The 26,929-nt window shown below is 40.4% G+C and overlaps 1 protein-coding gene across 1 annotated transcript in view; it reads right to left on the minus strand.

Moving 5' to 3' along the window:
- Positions 1–9,662, minus strand: part of TRUB1 (TruB pseudouridine (psi) synthase family member 1) — a 22,875-nt gene extending 13,213 nt beyond the window's left edge. Inside the window, exons 1-3 of the mRNA XM_005874500.2 lie at positions 9,384–9,662; positions 6,231–6,329; positions 2,947–3,002 (exon numbers count right to left, since the gene is read on the minus strand). Coding sequence (XP_005874562.1) covers positions 2,947–3,002; positions 6,231–6,329; positions 9,384–9,639 — 411 coding nt within the window. The 5' untranslated portion in view covers positions 9,640–9,662. The remainder of the gene's footprint in view (positions 1–2,946; positions 3,003–6,230; positions 6,330–9,383) is intronic.
- Between the last annotated feature and the right edge of the window lie 17,267 nt (positions 9,663–26,929).

The following is a 26,929-nucleotide window of genomic DNA, read 5'->3' on the forward strand; positions in this document are numbered from 1 at the left end:
GGCTTCTGAACTCATCAGAAGAAAGGAATATGTTTGTGTTACAGAGAGTGTACACAATTATTTTCATCTCAACGAGGCACTGCTTTTTCTGAAGTTTGATTTTGAAAGCCTGTGATTCAAAGTTTCACAAACAAAGGGATATTATTTAGAATGAGGAAGAACACTTAAAAAAACACTACCAAACCAAAAACATGTGGCTTTGAATGCCTTCATTAAAAAAGGAGTGCTTTTGTACAGTTCCTAGGTGTAAGCCCTTCAAAACTTTCAGTACAGTGCTAATGAAATGCATGCATATTAACCAGAGGGTAAAGAAAAGGTACAAACTGGACCAAGTTGATTAAGTGGTGAGGCATGCTTAGGTCTTAGAGAGCCAGCTGCGCTTCACAGGAGCATTATTCAAGTCCCGTTCAGGGTTGACACTGGCTGGTTACCCTAAACATGCTACTGTATACTTGGGGTACATTACTGTCCTTGAGCACATCCAGGGTGGAAAAGTGTATATACCCCAACAATCACACTTGTTCAGCTGTTGGAGGAGATAAAAGCTGCCTCCTGAGGAAATGCTGGCTTTGCCTATAGGCACTACCATGGTGTGCTCCCACATAGATATGGGAGCAGCCTTATATCCAGTTGAAGTTGCTTAATAAAAATTTTATACATGTATGTGTATATAAGGTCATGATGTCAAATGAATTTCTTACTCACTCTGGGTCTTGGTCAAGGGGAGAAAAAAAAAGGGAGACATATATAATACTCTTTGTAATACTTTAAGCAATAAAACAAAATTAAAAAAAAAAAAGTTTTGAAAGCCCCTGAACATGAGGATCTCTAAGATTCCTCCCGAAATCTATTTTTTAAAATGCATGAACAGTTTTTAACTGCTTTTGAGAAAAATATAATCTTCAACAAAGTTAAAGATAAAATTCAAATGATTTAATATTTCAGCACATACACAATCTAAAACTCAAAGTATAAAAAATGCAAACAGCTAATGAGACAATAATCCTACTTTTGAAATGCGACGCACCCAAGAACTAGGTTCCTGTGAGGAGAGGCACCTGGGATTTTCCATTTAAATTACTGAGGATTAGTGACTTCACTGTATGACATTCAGCTTTCCTAGTTCAATACCAAAATGGTTTGTGACAAATAAAGCTTAAACCAGAGCCAACAATGTATTTACATTTCCAGTCATCATATTTCTGGAAATATGCCTGGAATTTACATGTAAAACCTTTCCATAACATATAATGTGTTTTGCATACTTGTGGCTGAGGGTGGATAATAAATATTCCAATGAACTCAAAATATTTTATCTGGGGAAAACCCAAAGAAATTCCTTAATGTAAATATATCTGTTTTTGTTATTATAAAAGTCACTTGTTTATTGTAAAGATTTTGGAAAATACCAAATCATATCAAAAAAGAAAATAAAAATCATCCATTATTCTATATCAAAATTACTAGTGCTTATACTTTAGAGTTAATGTTAATAAACAAATATTAAGCGACTGGCAAAACACACACACATACATTTATCAGAAACAGATTCTAAGCTCTGTGTGTCACTACTTAAGCACAGTGTACATATTTACTGTAAAACAGTCGAACTCCTGCATTCTAAAACAATGTTTGTATTTTGTGTCTTTTCCACACCAACATTCTCAAGATTGCAGAGCGAGCAACACTGAATTCTTCCGTTTATCTAAGGCGTTAAGATCCATTTCAACGGAAAGAGACAGGTTTTATGACAGTTGGTAACTAAAATGTAATGTCAAAGGCATTACACTCTCCAGGGCTTTTTATTTTAAGAAAAGCTAACTTCGACCATTGCCACTCAAAGTGTGGTCCAAGATCCAATGTCCATGACAAGATTACTTTCAGAAAATGAAGGCGTTTAGAAATTTATTCAGCAATGTGACAATGCTGTAACATTTTCATTACATTTTACAAAAGTCATCAATCGGTCTACAATGAACTAAACAACAATTTTAAACAGTCTTTTACCACCTTTAAAAACAACAACAAATTAGACAAAACAATTTAGACAAAAATCACTTTACCAACTATTTATATCCCATTCAGAGAAAGGGTTTTAAAACAAAAAGCTTAGTCCAGCAACTTGCTGAAATTCTTCTCCACCTAAGGGCCTATTAACTGTCCTCCCATAGGCATTTTCACTGGTCCCTAGCCCCGACTATTATACCCTAGTAACTAATCGAACACAGAGGTTATTATCTCTTAGAACCGGAAGAGGCCCTAGAGAGGATCAAGTCATTTTTCCTGAGGAAAACCTGAGAGGCCCAGAAGGGTTAACCACTTTGACATCTCGTTTCACTCTCCTTCACCCGCTGTTTCCTCCTGAAGGTTCCTCACTGAAAACCGGACGCAGTCCACAGGTCTCAGGCCTCCCCCAATACTGCACAGTCCCTCCTTTCAAGAGCCTCAAAAAAGTCAAGGCTACTCACAGGTGAATGATGTAACTTAGCATCTTAAAGAAGCCAAATTCTTCTCTTTAGCAAACATTTGCAACCACTGAACAAAGCATGTGTTTGTTGAAAAGTGCACCTTTTACAAAATGGTATTGTTTCTATAAAAATTCCAAGGTTTATTAAATCTGCCAATGGAATTTATGATCTATAAGTTCCCTTGCATCTAAGAAATACAATTATATAAAAAAATAGATATGATTTTTTAAAAATATGGGCACAGCAGAGTTTTTGCTCTTATGAATCAAATTTGTTTTTCAATCTTGGATTTCCAATTTGTAGTCTCGATATTTTTAATTCTCGGGTATGATTGTGGACACTGTGATGAATACTCAGGATCGCCACCCACTCATGCAATTTGTATAGTTTATTTTTTACTCGATAAAATCCAACACATGGTCATTGAGGAAAATATTCAAGGTTAAAAAGAAAAACAAAACTATTTTAGTATTCTTACCTTCGACCCTGACAACATACTGGTCAACATTTTTGTTCCCCTTCCAATTCCAATCACTACAAATCAAAGAAAGAAATATTAGGATACTCTATTATGAAAAGTCGGTTTTTAAAATACCTACATATCCTGGCCATAACTTCCTGGCATACTTAACGTAAAGTTGGGAAGAGCATATATTTAGCATAAATTGAGGACTTCCAATACTCCAACCCATTGAACTTGTCATGCAGTTAAGAAATTCTGAAGAGGGAATGTTGGGGGGTGGGGGGGGGAGGTTGTTTGGAGAGAGAGAGAGAGAGAGAGAGAGAGAGGTTTTTTTCTTTCTCAAAGTGTAAAATATGGTAGGAACCTCAACCAGGTCATTTACATAATAACAAGTCTTAGAAAAATCTTAAAGGATTCACTGGAATTTTATACGGGCATCAGTGAAAAATACATGGTACAATTAGCCATGGTATGATAGTCTTTTGACTGAGTTCATTATTAAACAAAGCAAAAGCTATCATCATAGCTAATGAACCATTTAAAGATGATTACTGCCCAGCTTTATACAATCAAGAAAACAGAATCGTTAACAAATCAACCCAGCGCAAAGAAGAACACGTGGTAAATGAGAGTCTGGAGAATGTATGCTCACAGAGACCATATATAAAGCACAACAATGGCCCACCTGACTCTTCACTGGCAAACATGACTTAACCACATGATAACACATTTCACTAGTCGAGCATCACAGGATATAATCATTTCTTCACTGAACAGTGAGCAAATGTTCATAAAAACTGAAATATTTCTCATCAATGGATACAATTTTGTAAAAGAACACAATATAACCACCACAATTCAGAATAACAAGAAGTAACAAGGAGAAATTATCAGCAAGCTGAGTTATCATGAATATTTATAGCATACCACTCGTTGAGTTTACCAATTATCAAATTCCACTTTAAATGTTTTCCATTCATTAGCTCATTTAATCCTTATAACAACCCTAAAAGGTAATGCAATTGTCCCTGTTTTATAGATAAGGAAGTTGAAATATAGACTAAGAACTTTGCCCGGCATCTCACAACTAGAATGAGATGGAGTTAAAATTCAAACCAGACTGGCTAAGAGCAGAGCTGTTCCTTTTCATCCTCCCTCCCACCTTCCTCATCCAGGCTTTCTTCCCACTGCCTGCCACCAGCCTAAATCTGCCTAAACCAGTGGTCGGCAAACTCATTAGTCAACAGAGCCAAATATCAACAGTACAACGATTGAAATTTCTTTTGAGAGCCAAATTTTTTAAACTTAAACTATATAGGTAGGTACATTGTTATTAACTTCATTAGGGTACTCCTAAGCTGGCCTTTGCTAAAAACGTCCTCAATCTGAGGGGTCGACCTCAGCGAATGTACCTCCATTCTTCTAATGCCACTTCTTCAAAATAGACTTGCCTAGGCCGAAAACCGACTTCTGCGCATGCGCCACGAAGTTTCAATCACACTGTATGGGTGCACCCACACGTGGTATTTTGTGGAAGAGCCACACTCAAGGGGCCAAAGAGCCGCATGTGGCTCGCAAGCCGCAGTTTGCCGACCACTGGCCTAAACCACTGCAAACCTGACTCCTACATCTTACACATTCCTCTACCTATTCCTGCCATTTCTGAAAACCTATATTGTACACTACAAAGCCTCCCCTACCCCAACAATCCTCAATAGGGTCCCAAAGCCTACAGTACCAACTCCTAAGCCAAGTATTCAAAGTCCACTTGGGAACCCAGCTCAAATCCCAACTCCTTCATAAAGTCTATCTCAACCCCCTTTAAGCATCCATGATAAGAGTAATATTAGTTTCAGGACTAAGATAACAACTGTCTGCCTCCGATATGCTCTGAGGAGCATAGCACTCTTCAGATGGTAGCTGCTACTGCTGAGGCAAAACTTTGTATAATAATAATAACAAAGACTCAATGCAATTTGTTCCAGTCAAGAATCTCCAAACAGTATTTCTTAAGCAGCTACGATGTGCACAGTCCCAAGAAGAAGACTTCAAATGGAATAGCACATTTTCGGACTTTGAAAAAGCTTATAATCTTATTGGGAAAATAAAACACAGACAAGGGAATTCACAAGCGCCCCCCCAAAAAAGTTGCCTGAATTAATGAGTGAATGACACTAAATAACAATATCACAGAATATGATTAAACTAGGGGCCCGTTGCACGAAGAGATTCATGCAATAGGCCTTCCCTTCCCCTGGCTGCCGGCACCGGTTTTCCTCCGGCACCCAGGACCCAGGCCTTCGCTCAGGATGGAGCCTTCAGTCTTTGCTCCACTGCTTCACCCCTACATATGCAAATTAACCATCATCTTTGTTGGGTTAATTTGCATACTCTCCTGATTGGCTGGTGAGTGTAGTGGAGGGATGGTTAATTTACATGTTTGTCTATTATTAGGTAAGATGTCAAATTGAACACAGAGAGAACCACTGCTGTAGGAGGGAAAGGAAGTTGCACTGTAAATGGCTGACAGGGCCAGAGAACACTTCATTCAAGCATTTCAAACAGGGAGGTACAGGATTTGAACACAGAGAAGAGAGGAGCATGTTCTAAAAATGCAAGGACGGGCACAGTGGGTTTATCAGTCAGAGTGCAGGGGGTCTTGGGAGCAGGCTGCATGGTAGGCTTTGGCCTGGCTGAAATGCTGAACTGATTTCTCCACTAGGTCAGTCATCCAGAATAATGACATCTGAAACAAGAAGGCATCTTAGAGTTACCCAGCTTAACCCTCTCATTTTGTACCCAAGTAAACCAAGGCCCGTAGAAGTCCGGTGACCGGTGAAAGTAGAATTTTAGGAAGATTAATCCAGAAGTGGTACGTAGAAAAATTACCTGGAGTTGAAACCCAGCCAACCATGCAGCTTTCATTCAAGGGACAGTTTACTGGACAAAAATTGTACTCAACTTTCCCCCATTAAATCGATCAAAAAAATCATATTCCAATTTCTGTGGTGTCTGTTGTGTAAGTACAGAAATAAAAAGACCTGTTCTCAGCTCAGGGAGTTAACAGAAACAAAGACCAGAATGAAGTTTTACGTCAGCAGCACAGAGAAGCAAGTGGGCAGGCTTCCCATGTGGGAGACAGCATTTCAGCTGAATCTGGGAAGGCCAGTTGATCTGAAATATGCCAAAAGGGACTGAAAATGGCATGGCTTTGTCTTATCTCTATCTTATCTGTTCTCAGTCCATATGTATTTCTTACTAAGTGACAGTTATATTAAACTTCCATTCACATCTCTTACCCAGAACTCCTCGGGCTGCACTGTCGAGAGTCCCTCCGTGCCCGATTTTCAAGGTCTGCCTTTTCCTCTTGGTTAATTCTGCAGAAGGCATTCCTGCTTCTAGGAGAGTAAATGGGAAGGAAGACCAAAGCAGATGAAGCCGCGTCTTCACAAACATGGGAGGGTGAGGGTAGAAGGAGTATTTAAAACAAATAAAAAGTGTTTTATAAACTTGACATATTTAGATTATGACAACATTACTAGCAAAAAAAAAAAAAAACGGATTTAAAAATGTATAGATACTCCCTAAATTACAGAAATTATGGTATTCCCAAATCAGTGATCTAGAAACTGGGATTCATTTTCTCATCAGGAAAAAATTAGTATTTTTTTAAAAGTGGGTAGTCCTGGAAGGTTGGGCGTTGTACCATGTACCAAAAGGAGGCCAGTTCCCCAGGGTTCAATCCCAGGTGGGGGGAATATAGGAGGCAGCCGACAGATGTTTCTCTCTCTCTCTCTCTCTCTCTCTCTCTCCTTCTTCCTTCCTCTCTCTCTAAAAACAAATCAATAAAAATATTTTCTTTAAAAAGAAGATTCCAAAAGAAAAATAAATAAAAAGAGCAACAACAACAAAAAAGAGGATGCCCACCTGGTCTATCTCATATTCTCTTGTAAAGATAAATTGAAATAATGTTATCTGGAAGTGCTTTGGAAATGGCAAAGCACTTTACCTGTAGGTAGTTGTTACTATCATGGCATATAAGAATATATTGAAAGAATACTGGCTCCTGGACTTGAAGTAAGAAAGGAGAGGAGCAGGAACAGCTGTATTGATCCACACCACCTAAGCCAGCCAAACCTTCCTTATCACCACTGACACCAAGAAGATAGAAGACACAGCAAAAGAAAATGAAAAGAGATGGGGGGGTGGGGGTGGGGGAGGAAAGGGGCCCAAACAAAGCAATAGTGGAGAAGCCAAAAAAACTGTGCTAGGTTGCTCAGACTTACCACAAAATTACCACCCTATTGAGACAGAACCATGGCTTCTGGGATACAGTCTTAGTGCCACTCTCTGAGTACGACACACCACGCTTGGAAGGGCATGGCTGTCTGCTTTCATATAAATCTGTAAGGCCTGACCTAGGCTTCCGACTCTTCTCCTTTCACTTACAACCTGTTAGGGATCTCCCATCCATGAGTTTATAGAAGCCTTTTGGGGAACTCTTTCTCTTTTCAGCTTGACATTCCTTGGAGTAGAAAGGCCTGTAAATTTACTGTCTTCCTTCTGTGTCCAAATTTACCTCTTTCAAGTTTGAAGACATACCACTCTACTATACTGGAGTTTGGTTCACCCCACTGGTACCATTCATGGATGAATATTTAGTATGGTCTTTTCTAGCCTAAAATTGTGATGTTCAGGCCTTGAAAGAGTCAAACAGACAAAGAAGAGCAGGGATTTTAGGGTGACATGAATCAATGTAAGGAAAGGCAAGGAATGTTAATACACAGAGGTCATGATCACTGATTGGGGTTGTCAAACCGGCTGGCATTAGATTATGGTGCCCTGAAATCTGTCTCTTTAAGAACCGTCCCAGGTAATTACAATAGCCAGTCAGAAATGCTTTTGGAAAGCTTTGGTCTAGCTAATATAAATACAGAATAGGCCAATCACAAGCAATACAGAAATGGAGAGTAGCAATGAGAATGTCTATATCTGAGTGAGTAGCTTCCGGCAGAAGCCACTGACACAACCAGCAATGCCCTGACACATCAGTTTTAACCAAGTTTCAAGAAGAAACTTCAGTTCTTGGAGGCAGATTAACCAGAAAGCCAGGATATGGCTTTGATCCTATCAGAACTCTGTCAAAGGAAAAGAATGGTATTCATTACCTTGAGGGTCAAAAAAAGCCTTCAAGTTTAGCTAACAAGTCGGGCCAAATGAATGCAGCAATTCTGCTGAAAGGAAACAACTCCACAAAGCTTGCCCTTGATGCAATTCCTTCTTTCAACATCTCCTTTGTCACCCATCCCTACAGGTAACAAAAGTATAAGGACAGTTTAACAAAAGAAGGAGTCGATATAAAACTGGAATTAAACATCTGCAAGAGGGTACCTATTGCCAATAAACATTTAAATCTGTAACTGTATGTTTCAACAAACAAATTCTTAGCAGGATAATTTGTTTTTGCATTTAAACGAAAGTGTGAAGTTTGCCAGGAGATACGAAACGACGTAAGACAGATAGTTCCTGCAATGGTTGAATGAAAAGACAAGCCAGGACCAAAGTCTGGAGGGCCTCACATATCTAGCTATAGTTTTACCACCAAAGTCTGCAGAAGTTACGAGGCTACCAGCTCAGTTAAGGGATGACAGTAACTTTCATCTTCACATCCCTACAGGCTAACACAGATCGGGTTTATTGAAGGCGTCCAATAAACAGCTAAGGTTCCTTGATGCCACTGTTTGAAATGAACTACTAGGCAGATGAACTGAGAGAACCTTTAGGCTTTTCAAATGTGCATATGACAAAGCAAACAAAAAGAATGTTCCTACAGAAGTGACCAAGTTATAGTTAGTGTTCCCAAAATGTGGCCCCTAGACTACTGACACCAGAATTACCTGGAGCAATCGTTTAAAAATACAGTTTCCTAAAAATACCCAATCCTTAGAATGACAAGCTCTGGGAGGGCAGGGATTAGGAATCTGTACTTGTACAAGGGATTCTAAGGACTTCTTATGCCCGCTATGTGAAAATCTCTGCATTAAACCTTGGTTAACAAAAGTAACACGTGTCTGCATTTCCAACATTATCTTCAATGCAACTTGGGAGGTATGGAGTCAGTGCTTCCTTTGGGTGGCGTTCACCGACGTGAACTGAACCGAAGGCTCCTCCAGGGTCAGATTACAGCAAACTGCTCTGCATGGCCACGTGCCGGGGTGTATTTGTGTACGCGCGGGCTTCGTTGTGTTGTGTTTCGTTCCCTTGAGAGAGACAACTGCCAACTAGGCTACAGGCGTTCGAATGCAAGCCCGAGATGCCCCAGATGTCTGTCCAGATCTAACGCAGCGAACATTCTCCCTTTCCTTTCATCTCTTGAGCCTTGAACGCGCAAGACGCCAGGGTGCTCTCTGTGGCTCCCGCTCTCCGCCTGGCCCCCACCCGGGCTGCAATACCTGCCAACAGCTTCTCCTTCAGCCGATTCAGCAGCTCGGCTGAAGTGGGCCCTTTGGGCTTGTGCACGGCGAACACGCCGCTCAGGGACAGCAGCTTCGTGGCCAAAGCGGCCTTGGAGACCCTGGCTCCGGGTCCCATCCTGGCCGCGGCCGCGACCGCAGCGGCTGCAGCGGTTCCTACAGTTTCAGGGACTGGGGCTGAGTCTGTTTCCAAAGACGACGACGATGACCACGCCGCCGCCTCAGCAGAGGCCATGCTTTTGTAGCCCCGGTCTGTTTTGTATCTGCCGTCGCACCCGGATGACGCAACAAGGAGCGCGCCCGACTCCGAAGCTGTGCTGCCGAGTGGGTGGGTCGCAAGGGCTTCTGGGAATTGTAGTCCATGGCCTTCCTGAGCTGGCTGAGAGGCGGCTGTGCCTTCCGAGGGCTGTGATGGAGTAAGTGGTTTTTCTCCTATAATCTCGTTTGCTTCTTAGAGAATGTTAGTGCGGTGCCGTAGGTGTCATTTTTAATCGCAAGAGCTAAGCTGTCGAACCCAAACACCAAGTCTGTGTATATTTTCGGCGGGAAATGTCTTCACATCCCACCTGCCCGTCGCCCTTAACTAAAACCCAGCACCCAAAAATAGAAAACTTAAAATTCTGACTTTTGCTGCGGCTTGTGAAGAACCGTGGCTCTCTAGGTTCACTGCTTCATTTAGTGTATTGTGCTCTTGGATTCGCGGCTTTAGAATTAAAATACACCTGAATGTGAACTCTATTAGAGGAACGAACCTACTCGCCTGTTCCCTGCCGTATGGTTCCTCGGTGCCTCACACACAGCAGGCACGTGAGGAATTATTTGGAAACGAATGAATGGATACAGAGTCCTCCAGCCCCCGAAAGAAACGCCTCGGCCCAGCCCGTGCTAAATCACGTGGGCTATTTTGACACCCCTCAGGCACTCTCCGCGCCCCCCCCCCAACCCTTACAAGTCATTAAGTGTAAATCTTAATAATTCCAAGATTTTAAATTCTAACTCTTCTGTGGATTGCATCCCTTTGTAACACGATGCTTAGGTATCAAACGGCATTATTGTAGTTCATAAAATGGAACTTTCCTTTCCATCTGAGGCCTCTGGGAGATAGGCGCTCCCCAACCCAATTCAGGGACATGGTTCTGGTCCTGGCCCACGGCAGAGCGGAGAACAGTTCTTCCTTTTACTTCTGCTCCAGATGCATTAAGTCATATTGTGAGTGTTGTCAGGCAGATAAGGTTTTCCTTCGTTGTTTCCCCAAGTTTCCTGACAGGCGCCCGTCCTCCTCCTCCTCCTCTTGCACATTATTAATATCTAACATCCTAAAGATGCCTCTTAGCTTCTCAGATTCACCTGTTAGGGGACTCCATTTGAAGTGCCACAAAGACATGAAAGAATAATATTTTAAAAACTCTTTGTTTCTTCCTCTGTTTTCACCATCCCCCCATTTCAATCAGACCTCCCATTAAACCTTTGGGGTGCACAACAATGCAAATGTACTTAAAGCCACGAAACCGTACACTAAAACGGGACAATTTTATGTTATGCAAATCATACCACAAAAAAGAAAGGCCGGAAAAAAAATCTCTGGGGAGTTTTTGCAGGGTGGAAAGAAGCTGAAATTCCTAAAAGGGAGTCACTCACTCTTGTGGTCTATTATAAAAGCCTAAGCTAAGTGAAAACATTATGCCTGGGCCAACGGGGAGGGGAAAGAGGCCAGAAGAGAAGAGAATTATTTCAAGAACCAGGACAGAGAAAGTGAAAGATTGTCAGGTCCCAGGGTTAGTGGATACCTGAGCCAACTTCAAGAGTTTCCAGGAAGGGGGCGTGACTTCAGATGGGATGGCTGCCCCCAGGGAGCAAGCACCCTCTAGCTTCGGGAAAGATTTCTCCCCTTGGCTTAGAAACAGAGAGCCAGGGGCTGCGCGAGGAAGTTTAAAGCAGACCTGAGCAATGATGACGTGGAGACTACAGAGCCTTTACCCAGTGTCTAGACATCAGTAAGCTCCCCTAATGCAGTCGTGACTCCGGGGTGTGGGGAGTAAGGGAGGGCAGAAGTAGGGGGGTGATGAAATTATACTTCCATTTGAATGTTCCACGAGTTCAAAGCAGAATCAGAGCTAATTTGATTAAAAGGGAAAAAAAAAGAAACGGATATTTCTTGCACATTTTATTTCTGGGATGCTAGAACAGCAGAATTTATTTCCGAACGGCAACATTTATTTCTGAGCAGCAAAATTAATTCTACTCTGCTGTCAGGTCTGTATTCTTGGCATCAGAAGCACCAGGTTCTAATTTTCTGAAGTAACCCACATCTACATTGGGCAAGCCTTGAATTTATAGGTTATCTTACTTAATATGTGTATGAGTTAGAATTCTTTGTTTGGGAGTAACAGAAATTGATTCATACCAGCTTAGGATTTTATCAGAAGGATGTTTTTAAAAGGATTTATCAGAAGTATATTGGAATATTATGCAGACTCTGGGAAGTTCTCTCTCCCTCCACATCTTCCTTTTATGCTACCCTCTTATGTCTTCTTCATTCTTCTCTTTTGATTCTAACAGGCTTTCTTTCCCCCTCACACCCCCCCCCCACTCCTCATTTCACATTCTTGGTTTAAACCATCCTGTTTTGACCCAGTTCCAAAAATATTCAAGATGAAGACACTCCTGACCACCTACAAAACATTGTGCTTCATTCATTTTATCCCTCAACCACTGTACTTTCCTCACTCCCTTTCCGGCTTGGTGGTTGTTTTTTTCCCCCCATAGCACATGTCATCTGACAGACCAAATATTTACTTATCCTGTTTAATGTATTATTTCCTCCATCAGAATGTAAGCTCTATGAGGAATTTGTGTATGCGTTTTCCATTGCTATAGCTCCAGGGCTTGGAATAGTGTCAGATATAGCACTCAATAAATAGTTGTTGAGTAAATGAGTGAATAAACATGGCAGCTCCAGCAGAAACCATGTAGATAGAAAAGTAGAGTGCTGAACACATGAAATAGTAGATGTATATTCCGAGTGCAACTTCCCTCATCTGGCTTCCAATGCTTTTATCTCCTTTTATCTGTTTGTAACTGGGGTCAAGAGAGAAGACGATTACCAAATGCTATATAATAAGACCCCAACTTTCTAGACCAACTTTCATGCTGCCCTCAATTACCCATGTATGTAGCTCCAAGGGCTGTTAACTAACGAGACTCAAAAATGATGAGAATTTCTGGTTTTATTACAAATTTGCCTCTGGCTCCTCCAGAGTTGCATTCCTGGGGCCCTTCTCTGATCCTCCTCATAGGCGTGTATGCTTGGGAAAGCGATGCTTCACAAATTCTCCAATTGTTGCTCATCTGTGCGATTTCCTGTAGATAATAGAGTCATAGAAAATAGTGCTTTATGAGAACTTGTGGGCCATGTAGTCTTAAGTCCCTCATTTTAAAACTGAAGCACAAAAATAAAGGTGTTTCTTATAAGCAAGAAGAGAATGTTGGGGATGCTCAAATCTATATCATGGACTTTCTGAACATTAAGTTCAGAAAAAGATGGGCATGTTTCATTGTGTGAAATTTGAGAGATTTGGGGGGGAAAATGCTGCCTACGCTACTGTGAAATATCTTGATAGGGAAGATAATTAAAGAAACCAGTGGTTGGTTGAATTTTTACAGAGATTAACATTAAATCCTAGACTAAATAGATGCTAAAAAACAATTTTCAAAGGCAAGTCATAGAAAACATGGTTTAGAATTAACCTAAGTGAAAAAGTTTGGGGGATTTCATCAGCATTGAGCCTCACCTGAGTGCAATAAATGGCCACCAGAACAGTTGAATGTAATCTTGGGAGCAATAACAGAATTACTCTGTCTAAAGTAGTGATTTTCAACCGTTTTCATCTCATGGCACACATAAACTAATTACTAAAATTCTGCAGCACACCAAAAAATATACTTTTTGCCAATCTGACAACAAATATATAATATTGATTCATTCACACCACCGGGCTATTGTTGTGTTGCCTGTTGTCATTTTTTAAATTTTACAATCTAAGGGGAAAAAAGGTCAGTGCCCCTGACTAAATGGTCTGGCATTGCATGTTTTAAAAATTCGTGCAGCACACTGGTTGAAAATCCCTGGTCCAGAGTGAGGGAGGTGTTATCAGACCCTGATAACATGGCTGACTTGAGGCAATACTTCATACTCCAGATCTTTTGCTGTCTCCAAGATTTCTTGTCCTCTCTCTCCTCGGTTCCATAACAAGCTGTCTGAGGAGCTATCCCTAATAAGATGTGGTGTTGCCCTAACCGGTTTGGCTCAGTGGATAGAGCCGACTAAATGGTCTGGCATTGCATGTTTTAAAAGTTCGTGCAGCACACTGGTTGAAAATCCCTGGTCCAGAGTGAGGGAGGTGTTATCAGACCCTGATAACATGGCTGACTTGAGGCAATACTTCATACTCCAGATCTTTTGCTGTCTCCAAGATTTCTTGTCCTCTCTCTCCTCGGTTCCATAACAAGCTGTCTGATGAACTATCCCTAATAAGATATGGTGTTAAATCAAATAAAACTGCCACTTCTGTAGCTTTGAATATCAGCAAAGGCTTGAATATCAGCAATTTCAATCTAATACTAATAGCTGATAATAGCTGAAGGCACCGCTTCTTTAAGAGTATTTGCGTTTTAGCAGAGGAATCCAGGAGAGAGTGGTCTAGATTAGGAAGCGGAGATCTTGTGAACAAGAAAACATTCTGATGCTTGCCAGATCACACCAGGCTCAACCTCTGTTTTCTTGGCAGCTGTTCCATTAAGCTATACGCATACCTCTTTATGGTATTGTCAACTCTTATCCGTTCAAATAAATTAATGTTCCCATCTGAGCTGACTCATTTGGCAGGGAAAGCTAGTTCACCTGCTAATGCATTAGCTGGCTCACATGACCACTCTCTCTCTAAAATAAAAAAAGCACAGCTCTCTTCCTCCTCCTCTCCTAAAAGCTCCTCCTCTCGCTCTCTTCCTCCTCCTCTGGCTCTCTTCCTCCTCCTCTCTCTCTCTTCCTCCTCCTCTCGCTCTTTCATCCTTGACTGGAATCAAACCGCCGGCCTTTCAATCCCCAGGCCAAAGCTCTATCCACTGAGCCAAACCAATCTACACTCTTCTCTCTCTCTCTTTTTTTTTTTTTAAGGCATAAGGCAGAGGGTTTTCCAGCCGTACCAAAAGGAGGGATAAAGTACTCTACTTCTCTACTTGGACACAGAGCAGGCCAAGTAAGACCCCAGAGGCTTGAAATAGTGTATAAGTTGGGGAATTATGATGTGTTCCAACCATAAAGTGAAAGAAAGGATGGAAGGAGATGAGGTTGGAGAAAGGGGTCCCAGGCTGGCCTCACATGGAAGTCATTACAAAGCCTCTCTTTCCCACACTCCCTCTTCACTCTCTTTCTCCCTTTCACCAGGTTCACCTATTTGCTTTGAAATAACCCCTCAATTGAAAATTGAAAACAATTCAGGCCTTAGTCAGGATTTTCACCTTTATCCTGAGTACAATAAGAAACCATTTGGCAGACTTAATTAAATGAGTGGTAACAGCAGGTTTTCTTTTTAAGTTTATTCTCGTTGCTGCATTGAGAATGGTCTGAGAAGGAATGGACAAGAAAGATTTGGACAGAGTCAGGTGGTGATAGGTAAGAGAGATCATGGTGAACTGAAGTGGTGGTAGCAATAAGATAGAAGGAGTATTGGACAGGTGTGGAAAGTATTTCTAAGGTAGAATTGATAGGTCTTGCTGATGGGTTGAATGATCTTTTATCCTCTCTGCATCCACCCCCTTGGGCATTTAACTTTGAAGTGTCCTCTGCCTCTGTCTCTGAACTTGACCATGTGCCTGGCTTTGGGTAATAGAATGAAGCAGAAGTGCAAGTATGGTGCTTCTAAGTCTACAACTCGGGAGGCCTTGCTCTTTCTTGTGTTTCTGTCATCTCTGTTATTAACTTAATTAGGGTACTCCTAAGGCTTAGGAAGAGCCACGCTCAAGGGGCCAAAGAGCCGCATGTGGCTCGCGAGCCGCAGTTTGCTGACCACAGACCTAGGCATTCCATGAGTGAGTTTGGGTTATTTCCCCCTCAACCAGCAGCCCAGAGGCCCTTTCAACACCCAGAAATAGATCTCCCATTGAGCCTCTGTTTATCTCTTCTGACCAGAAAAGCAGCTGGCCCTGCAGGAAAGGCTGTGGCTGCAATTAACTCCAGGAGGCCCCAGCCAGACTCCTGAGCAGCAAGAATAAAGACTGCTCAAAGGCCTTTTGGAGTCATGTAGCTAGCTCCTTGCTAGAACCATTCAGTCATCTGAGGAGTCAGTCTGTGAACTAAACACACACACACATCACCGCAAAATTCCCGATGCACTCAGCATCATTCCGTTATTCTCACAGGTGCTTCCTGATGACTCTTCATCAAATACCCACTCTACAGATAAATGCTGATGGTGTTTTGTTAAATGGGAAGTATTTAGAAAGGATGGATTGACGCAATTGTATTCCAGTACTTTGTATTTAAACTAATTTAGCTCAGTATTAGACTAACAGTAATTATGAAAATAGCAGAATCAGATGTTTTTTTAAGGCCACCTCAGGCAATAAGAGGTTGCTGTTAGAACACTCACACATCATTGCTGAACAATTACCAGGTCATTAAGAAACAGCTTCAAACAACTTCATATATATATGAAGTTTCCTATTAATAAGCAAAAAAGAAGTAGTATGCCCTCCTTCCCCCAAAGTAGGAGTTCAGGTTAAATAAATATGAAAACTTTATAGGGCAAAGAAGTTGGAAAAGAGGGGACATGATACAGAAAGACCTGAGATGATAGAGATATTTTACAATGTATAAAATAAGAGAACTTGACATTTTTTTTTAGATCCATAAGAGATCCCTGTAATTACTCCTGAGCTCTCATACATTTATTCAAAGGGCATTTTGATTCCCTACAATGTACACAATGTTATCAAGGTATATTAAGGACATTTAATAAATTTTCAAAGTAAACCAGCATTATGAATATTGAATTTTTATTAAATGGCATTAATAATATAAATGTTTATACTTTAATATAAACTAAATATATGTGATCTTCCATATTAGATAAATTGAAAAAATACAATGAGACAAACTACTCTGGGATTGGTCAAATGTTATCCAAAGTAACACAGTATGTCTGATTGTCTTTATGTTATTTATTGTTTTTATGTTATTTCATGTACCAGTGTTCATTGGTACAACATGGTTATTATGCACTTTTTCTGGGATAGGCGCGTGAACTAACTTTTATGTTGACCATTACTGCGAATAAAGTAACTTGTCAATATCAGTTTTTAAGTGGACTCTGAGGATTTGAAATATTTGAAATATTCCCATGCCTGTACACATTGTCTTCATTGATTAATCCGTGCTATCCCAAACTGGGGAAATGTCATTCTGTGGCTTCAGTTTTCTTTAAACATTTAATAATGTTCTCCACCTGAGGAAGGGTTGAAGGCTGGACCAGGAGGCAGAGGTGATGGATGTTCCCTATTACCAGGTTGAATAAAAAGCCCTTTTTAAAGCATGGGCTATGCCTGGAGGCCAGCAGAGGAGGAAGGCTCTACCCCTGTCATTTGATATCTCAAAAGTCCTGAAGGCCTCAATCTTTCCTATTACTACTTAATTGAATTTGGCAAATCATAATCTTCCTTTTAAATATTTTATAGGTTTTTAAATGTAAGATTTATTTATTTGTTTGTTTGTTTGTTTATTTTTGACCTGGAGAAGGTTTGGATACATTCCTCCTACTCTGTGATTTGGTATCTATTTTGTAATCTAAAAAAAGACAACACAAACATCTGAATGTTTTGGCCAAAGTAGAGATTAAAAATATGTTCTTATTTTTGGAGCCAAGGCATACCTGCCTAAGTTTCTTGATTATGCTGTTATGCTTGCCTCCAAATTTTCTTGATTCATGTGGTTAGCCTTAAGTTGGAAAAACAGTTCAGAAAAAGCAAAGCTTGAGTATGAAATACTAAAATTACTTTTACTATTTAACATTGAATAGCATATATTATACTTTTATTACTCTATTGACTTCATAATAATAAGAATCTCAAAAGTTCTGACCTGCACCCACAATATTCTTTGTTTCTTTGTTGTTGTTTTTTCCCTATTTTACTCTCCTACTTTGAACAAGTACTAATTAACCGCAATTGCCCTGGTCATTCTCCCCCAAAATAAAATTTACTTCTACTTCAGAGAGTTTCTGAAAGGAAAGAAAATAATTCACTCTTCGTTCGGTTAACATCATACTCAATCAAACTCAGTGTTTCTGGGCCTCGATCTGTGTCTTAAACTGAACAATGGGAACTCCAAGTTCACATCTGGTTTGTGAATTGACCGGGATGCCTCAGATAAAGGCTAAACTGACTTATTTTAGTTTATCCTGCTAAAGCAGTGGTTCTCAACCTTGGCTGCACATTAGAATCACCTAGGAATCTTTTTAAAATCCTGATTTCTGGGCCTCATCCTCCGGAAATTCTGTTTCTTTGTTATGGGGTGGAGCCACAACATTAGTAACAAAGAAACAGAATTTCCGGAGGATGAGGCCCAGAAATCAGGATTTTAAAAAGATTCCTCCCAGGTGATTCTAATGTGCAGCCAAGGTTGAGAACCACTATGCTAAAGGTTCCTAGTATATCCCACCTGTAGGGGAGGAAGATGTTTTTTTTAACCCTCTTACAGTCCCTGGCTGGGTCTGAAAATTAAACTGGCAAAGACAAATTAACAGGAGAAAAGCTTACAAATTTTGTGGATTTATTTTCATGTACATGGGAGCCTTTACAAGAGAATGAAGACCCAAAGTGATGACCAGAGCAGGAAGCTTTTATACCTTTTAGACAAACACAAACAAACAATAAATTTGTGAAGACAAGACAAGACGAAGTGATTTGGGCTAGGGGTAGTGAATGATGAAGGAGTAGCGGGGGTGGGGCCAGCTTGGCTCAGTAGTTCGATTCCTGGTCAGGACACATGCCCAGGTTGCAGGCTCAATCTCCAGTGTGGGGCATGCAGAGGCAGCCAATCAATGATTCTCTTTCATCATTGATGTTTCTCTCTCTCTCTCTTATTCTCTGAAATTCATTAAAAATATACATATATATTTTTTAAAGAAGTGGCTGGGAAGATAAAGGTTAGTTTAACAAGGGTGGTTTATGTAGATTTCTCAGTCCCAAATTTCCCTGTCTGGTGATAAGAAGTCTTTTTTCTCCTGGTGCAGGGAGAGTACCTTTCACCTGGGAGATGTATCTCTTATTTTCAGGGAGAAGGGGGTGGGGGTCTGAGTGACCGTCCTTCTGCCATTCTCATATGTCAGGGTGCCATATTTGGGGATAGCATTCCTGAACCCCATCACCCCAACAAATTTATCTTTGATAGTAACTATTCCAGGGGGAACATCTCCCTGTCTGTCTGTCTCTAATATATATACTAATATTTATCGTTTTTAGAATAATATTGAGATCCTGCTATCTATATTACAAAATAAACATTCCATTTTTTTATCAGAAAGGCGGGGTATATATGCTATTAATAAAGCTGCCAGTCTGTGTAATTCATCAAATAGACAAGCAAACCCATATATGTGAAATTTTAGCCTTGATTTTAGTCCAGTGTTTAAAACAAGCCAGCTTGTTTTATTAAATATACATATCTAGTATTTACGTGTTTCTTGCTCATAACTCTATTTTCTGATGACTGTGAAGGCACATTTATTTCACACCCCAGCATGTAACAGACAGATAGGGATGCCCAGCAAGACTTTTTAGACATGGTGTCATTTTATTGAGAGCTATTTTCTTGTCTGATAAATGGCTTTGAAAGCAGGAATATAGCCTTCCCCTTTCTTCATCTCCCCCGCCTTGCAGAACTGGTCAGTGGACCTTTGTGGCCTGCCTGAAGAGAATGATAATCTGCTGGTGACTTTGCCAGCCATTCATCTTCCTCCCATCGATGGGGCTGAAGGAAGAAATCCCAAGACCAGCGGTTCTCAACCTGTGGGTCTCGACCCCTTTGGGGGTCGAACGACCCTTTCACAGGGGTCGCCTAAATACATCCTGCATATCAGATATTTACATGACGATTCATAACAGTAGCAAAATTACAGTTATGAAGTAGCAACGAAAATAATTTTATGGTTGGGGGTCACCACAACATGAGGAACTCCTCACCGCTGGTCTCCGGGGGCAGGGCCAGCCAAGCGGCACGATGCCTCAGATTCCTCCGTGAGGGATTCACGCCTGTCACCACCCCGCAGAAAATCAACCCCAGCCACTTCAGTTAGGGTGTCCCTATAAGCAGAAGATGTGTCCCTGTGAGCCAGGACGCAGCTCTGAAAATAAGAAAACGACATATGGGATTGAAATCTTAAATGTATTGTCATTCACAGTGTGGGGAACGAGTTCTCCTGAAAGCTTTCATAAAACAACATTTTCTGCCAGTAGCAGTGTTTTATCACCAGTTGTAATAACCAAGTCCTTAAATGCATGGCTTCCCTTAGAAGTCATGAACGAGCCACTTCTGATTCCTGAGTTCATAAATTGTCCAGGCTGTCTTCCTCTTCTGCCCCCATAAAGAGCGCTGAGAGCGTCGTATAGCCTTGTATTATTTCCTGAAATACGCACTGAGGCGAGGGAAAGAGCACCACTGCCACTCAACACAGTGTGGGAATGGCACCACTTGAATGTATCTTCCACGTTTGTCCCATGGTCAGAATGACTGGGAGGTTTACCGATATGTCCACACTTCATTCTTTTTTATTATCAAGAACGATAGATTAAAACTCATAAGAGACGTTGGTCTCATGGGCCTCTGGTCACTAATTGTTTCGTTCAGTGTTCACCAAGCACCTCCTGAAAACACCCCTTGTCCCAGGCAGGTGCTGAGGAGCTCTGGGGTGCATATGCTCCCATGGGTGGCCCGTGCTCCCAGACCCCACAGTGACAGGCCCAGTAGTCAGTGAGCACTTTAATCAGAGCAGGAAAGATCTAGTTGAGTATCCTAGTAGTATCCCTGGCAAGTCATATTGATATCTTGCTAACATGATTTAAGTTTTACATATTTATATTCAGAATGACCTAAACCAATGCTTCTAAAACTATGTAAAGGACCAGTTTTTTAAAAAACCCAGTCTATGTGGACTGATAGTTCTGGAGAATATAATAAAAAGGACTAGAAAAATTAAAAAAATTTAAAAATTATTATTATTACAATATGTTATTGTATATTGGTCTGTATTATTATTACTCTGTCAAATGGCTATAAAAGTGTCTGAGTGCTTACTCTTGATTTCTGTATTTATCTCACCACAGACTTATAATACACTAGAGGCCCGATGCACAAAATTCGTGTGCGGGTAGGGTCCCTTCCCCAGCTGCTGGCTGCCAGCCAGGGCTTGCTTCTTTCTGTGCTGCCCCCTGGTGGTCAGCACACATCATAGCGAACGATGGAACTCCCGGTCTCCCGGTCGAACTCCCAAGGGGACACTTTGCATATTAGTCTTTTATATATATTGATAGTTTACCTGCTGGCACTAGTCTGTAGATCAGGCTTTAAGAAACACTGATCTAACCCATAGCCTTTTGGGCTTTATATGTCCTATGTGCTTTGTGTTGCCTGAATTGCAATCAAAGCAAGACGCATGCTTTCAGAAGAGTAAAAATCCCTTGTTATTGCGTTAGTAAATATTTCACAACCCAGAGCTCATCTTTCCTTTCTTGGAGCAGAATATTATTATGGAATAGGTGTTGGCTTTGGATCCAAACAAATCCAGATTTGAATCCCAGATCTGACTTATTAGCTAGCTGTGTGACCTTTAGCAAGTTAATTAACCACCCTGAGGTCTCTCTCTCTCTCTCTCTCTCTCTCTCTCTCTCTAAAAATGGGATGGTCAAATGACTTCCTCTCAAGATTGCTATGAAGATTAAATACAATGTATAAAATGCACCTGATTGAAGTAATTGTGCAATACACAGAGCTCTCATTATTATAGCAGGTAGCTCACTAAAGTGGGAGCTCCTTTGAGGAAGGGGGGAAAAACATATCTTGCATATGCCCCAGCTCCTAGCTCAGTACCCCCAATAAATGCTTACAGTATAAAATAGAAAGGGAAGGGAAAGGGAGGTGAGGACACAAGAAGGAAGAAGAAAAAAGAAAGCAAAGGTGAGAGGCAATGCCAGCAGTGTTAAATCAAGGTTTTTCTCCCTTTAATGAGTTTCAGAAAGTGTTTCATTATAACTTGCAGAAATTGGAATGGATGCGACCTAAATTCCTTGGTTAGCTGCCAGTGAGGGTTCAAAGTAGGGTCACTGTCTTCCATTTGGCATTGGATACCTCCTCTGACTAATCCACACGGCAGTCGTTGAACAATCCATCCCTCCGCGGTCCTTATTGAGCAATAGACCCAGCATTACACTCCGTGTGCAGAGCAGGAGGCAGGAGTAGCATGACTTTGGGAATCACCTATTTAATGGGGGCGGGGGTAGGAGGTAGAAAAGATGACATAATATGATGGCATCATGAAAACTAGAAATTACCCATAGCTTTGAAAAGAGACATACTTAGCAGTTGTTTTTTTATGAATAATTTTTTTTTAAAGCTTGTCAGTGCTTGCTAATGTGTAACCAAAGTTGGGTATCATTCTTCAGAAGGCCGATCGAGTGGAGCAGAGCTTGCTTTGCAGGCAGAAGTGGCCGTGAGGGCGAAGTGAGGTTATTTATAACCGGCCACCGCTCAGGATTGCTGACGGGGACTGCAGAGTACTCTTTTGCTCTGCAGATGACGTCATTTATTTTGGCGTGCGTGCGTTCTTGGAAGGTGGTCTCTTCTCGAAGGTTGTTAACTGGCCGCAGCTCCGATAGGACATGTTATTGGTCTTTGGCCTTTTGCGATTGCAGTAATAAAACCTGTAACTGGGTATTAGTGCTCAGTGATTCATTTTAAAACGGCAACATTTTCTTCCCTCTTCTCTGTAGGGAAGGATTGCCATTGAAAGAACTACATGTTGTTCTTCCAAAGAATCATCATTTTGAATATTTCCTAGAAGTCGGTAACACAAAGTTCTTTTTCTTGCACTTACACACACACACACACACACACACACACACACAGAAAAGCTCTTCTGTGATTCTGTAAAGTACTTGGTACTTCCAGTAAGAGAAAGACTAGTTTTTACTGAAGCTAACATAAAATATTCACCTATCAGCAATACTACAACGCTCTATGCCTTGAGAATACTTAATATGGTAATTACTTCCCTGGATAGAATTGATAATGGTCGCTTTTTTCTTAATTAATTCTCTTTTATTTCTAGGCATGAGAAAAAGAAAATATGTAGGCTTACCAGGGCACTAAGGAATCGACCTCTGTTCCTACAAGGAATTCTAATTTTCTTCATGTTGAGTTTAGGAAGTTCTTTCGTTTCCCTTAACTTTGATATATTAAAAATTAATTTTTCAATTGGATAAATCTTTCCAAATTAAATTCAAGAGGGCAAGTCCCAGAAGCTGATAAATGTACAGCTACTTAATAAAGGCCTTTCCCCCCTCTGCTGCATTATACGTTTGTAAGCATCAGAATTCTGTGTGTATAATTACTAATTTACAATGTAATATCTCCTCTTGAATATCTGCATAGTTCAGCCCATTATGACAAGGTAACAGGCAGAGCCTGACATGAGAAGGATCACACCGTCCGGGCGAAAATGAATGGAATACATTTTACAGTCCTTGGATTTCCTCCTAACTCAGTGGGGCTTTGATTCCTGGTTTAAATTTATAAGATTAATTATCAGCCTCGTTGCAATAAAAATACGCTCATTTTCCAAGTGGCGATACTCTAATTAAGAATTGAGAAAGAAATTACTGTAGCACAGTGGAACGTGGAGCCTTAAGAGCTTTCAAAGACTCACCAGTATAAACAATTGGTCATTTAGGGCCGATGATGGATCTCCTTTTGTTCTGGCAAGATATGAGAGAGAACGATCACTCCTATAGTTATCTTCCTTTTCAGTGACACACAGAGATGGAGATTAGGACCTATCTTGGCATGTATACACACATTCATAGTGAGTCATTTATGAAAACCTTGCAGCAGAATCTGGCTCTATGTTGAAACTGTGATGAGTCCCAGCTGGGTCCCTTAAATCACCTAAGCAAGCAGTGTCCTATGTTTAACAGCATCTCCCAATTTTTTAATAATATCTGGAGACTTAGATCACACCCTCTGGATAGGTCTCCAGTGACCCTCTCATGACCTTTGGTCCTGATTTAAGCCTTCAAAAATGAGACACATTCAAGATGATTTCACATTGTTAATCACGAGATCCAAACTATTTCTCTCCGTCTCTTCGTTGCATTCTACGTCTCCGAGACGTGCGTGGTTCTTTCATTGTCCTAATAAGCTGAAATACCACAAAAGGTATATCATGCTTTTGTTCCTTTATAATCTCTGCATGCAAGTCCCTGGGAGAATGAAGTTGCAGGCTTTTGTGCTTCTCTCCGAGGCTGACTGCCCCACATCCCTTCAGTTATAGGTGCTACTGCCCTTTTATGCCCCCTCATTCCCTATCAAAGTTTTCTTTGGATCCTCATTCATACTAAGGTTCAAATAACTGATAACCAAATACTAAGGTTCAAATAACTGATAGCAATCTAAAGCATTGGTTCTCACCCCAGGGTGCACATCCGAATCGCATGGGGATTAAAGATTTACATCATTGAATTCTATTTCAGACTTCATGAATCAAAATCGCTAAGCATAGAAACCAGGAATTTTTATTTCTTAAAAGCCCATACACATTTCCGATTAAGAATTACTGACCTTCCATTGAATCTGCATTTTAATAGGTTCAAAATCTGCAACTAAAGCCACTATGATCAACTGAAGAATGTTAAGCAGCTATGAAAGAGAACTGCAGAAAGCCAAGATTTCCCAGGACATTAGTGGGTGGAGGGCTTTGGCTCCAAGTCCCTTGCCTGTAGCAACTACATTTTTTTAAACAATATTAAAAATCTTATGAAGTTTTTTCTGTCTGAAAGCCACATGTTCTTTACAAAAAAGATGAAAAAAAATATAAAGAAAAATTAAACTATAAGAACCGTTAACATTTTGGCCTGTTTTCTTCCATTTTTAGGCAATTATTTTTTTCAATTACAGTTTACACCTGATAGTACTTTGTATTAGTTTTAGGTGTACACTTAGTGGTTAGACTTTACAGAGGGATCATACAATACTTCAGGTACCCACCTGGCACCATATACATAGTTATACCTATGTATACATAGTTATACAAAGCAATTATTTTTGTTTTATATTTATTTTTATAAAATTGGCCTTATCTTTTTATGTATTTTTTTCTACCAGTAAACATTCATTTTGTCCTATGAATGTAAGGTCTATATCTCATTCTCTCTCTCACACACACACACACATAGGCACGCGTGCGCGCACGCGCACATACACACACACACACACACACACACACGCAGTGCCTCTAATGTTTAATGTGCTCAGTAAACATGCACAGACTGAGTGAATTTGGTGACCCAGTTTTGGACTCCTTTCTGGGCATCTGCAGAAACCCAGTAACAAGGATTATAATGATTTATATTCCTTGCTTTTTCAGTTAGCTTCAAAAGATTATATTTTTAGGATAATTATGTAAAAAATATAAAATAGAATTATTAAATACAATTTGAGTAGCTCTTTGCTCTTTCAGAATAACTCAATAGCGATTTTTAAATTAAACAAAAATCTGTCTTCTAAGAAATAAGGCTTCTGCTTTTATCTTATTTCTTCCAAACAGTATCACTTCCAATGCCCTTCAGCAGCTACAACACTCAGGATTAAGTTTGGTTGCATACATCAGAAATCCCAAATGACAGTGGCTTAAACAAGAAGAAGCCCAGAGATATAGAGTCTAGAGCCAGCATGGTGGTTCCATGGTCTATCAGAGACTGCAGCTCCTTTCTCTCTGCACTACCATCTTTTGTGTATAGCATCTCTCCTTAATGTCTACTCATAATCAAATATGATTGTTGGAGTACCACCTTTTACATCCATATTCCAGTCAAGAAAGCAAAAGGAAAGAGGAAAGGGGACAAGACAGAGCATGTTGGCCCAATTAGTGTCCTTTAGCCAGCAGTCCCAGAAGACACCCCCATCAATTTCTGTTACATCTCAAATGAGCCCTAGCGTTAAGGGAAGCTGGGCAGTGTGGTCATGTGCAATTAGGAATGTAATCAGGGTTTTGTTAATAAGAAAAAAATGAACAACAGATATTTCCCAGACAGCCAGCAGGCTCTTCTTTCACAGCAAAGTCACTTATGTCATTTAACTGTTAAGATGCTTTTGGCTACAAATAACAAAATACCTAACTCTAAGTGGCTTCAACAGTAAATTTTCTCTTACACACTAAGTCAGGGTGGTTCAGAGTTGGTTCAGAAGTTCAAAGATGTTATCAAGGCCCAGGCACCTTTTATCTTTCCTCTATGCCATTCTTAAGATATTAACAGTACCTTTGTTTATGGACAAAAGATGACTGCCTCATGCCTCACATTATAACATCCATACATTGGAAGGGACAAGTTCTCATTTGTACCCTTCAGGGAAGAAACCTTACAGTTGGTTCATTGGGCATCACTGCCCATGTTTAAGCCAATCATTAGTAAGAGTAATGGAATTAAAATAATTGGTTTAGAATGATAAGTCAGAGATTTCCTCCTGGGGCTGAATATGTTAGAAGGTAAATTCTTGGACAAAACTAGGGCCCTGCCACCAAGGAAGAATGGAGGTACAGTCAGCAGGGCAGTGGGAAGAACGGCTGTGGAGGGATCACGTGTGTGTCTGTCACACTGATTCTGTTTTATAGAACACAGTGATTTACAACTGTTCTCCTGAGTAAAACATCCTTAGGAAATTCCCTGATACCTCATTCATTACTTCAGCAGCATTTTCTTTCAAAAGGGCAAAATACAAGCCTGAGATCAGACAATGAATCATTAAACATTAACACACAGTCGTAGACTTCTGTTTCTATGATGGTAGAAAAATAAGAGGAAAGTTACCTTTTGATGAATGGTATCGGTACTCATTATGTGTTAGATTTTTAACATTACAATGGCACTGGGGAAAAGTAGATTTAAAAAAAGTTCCAATTATTCTAAAATTAAAATAGTATAAAATAATTTGCAATTCTCCCACATAAGTGAAAATACATTTTCATTGGTGGTTCCACTTAAACTGCTAAGGACATTATCTGGTCAATATAAAGTTATCCTCTATCCCTCCACGCCCCCCAATAATAACATTGTTTCTGTGCCTCACCCTTTGACCCAAATAAACCAACCCAGCCTTGGGTGTAGAAGATTTGAATTTTCTTAGCTCTAAGAAAAAAATATTTGACCTGAATTCTCAAAATCTAGGTCCATAGGGGTTTGAGACCTAGTTTATCCTAGATTAT

This window comes from Myotis brandtii, unplaced genomic scaffold, assembly GCF_000412655.1.
Source record: "Myotis brandtii unplaced genomic scaffold, ASM41265v1 scaffold441, whole genome shotgun sequence".
In the NCBI taxonomy this organism is placed as follows: domain Eukaryota; kingdom Metazoa; phylum Chordata; class Mammalia; order Chiroptera; family Vespertilionidae; genus Myotis; species Myotis brandtii.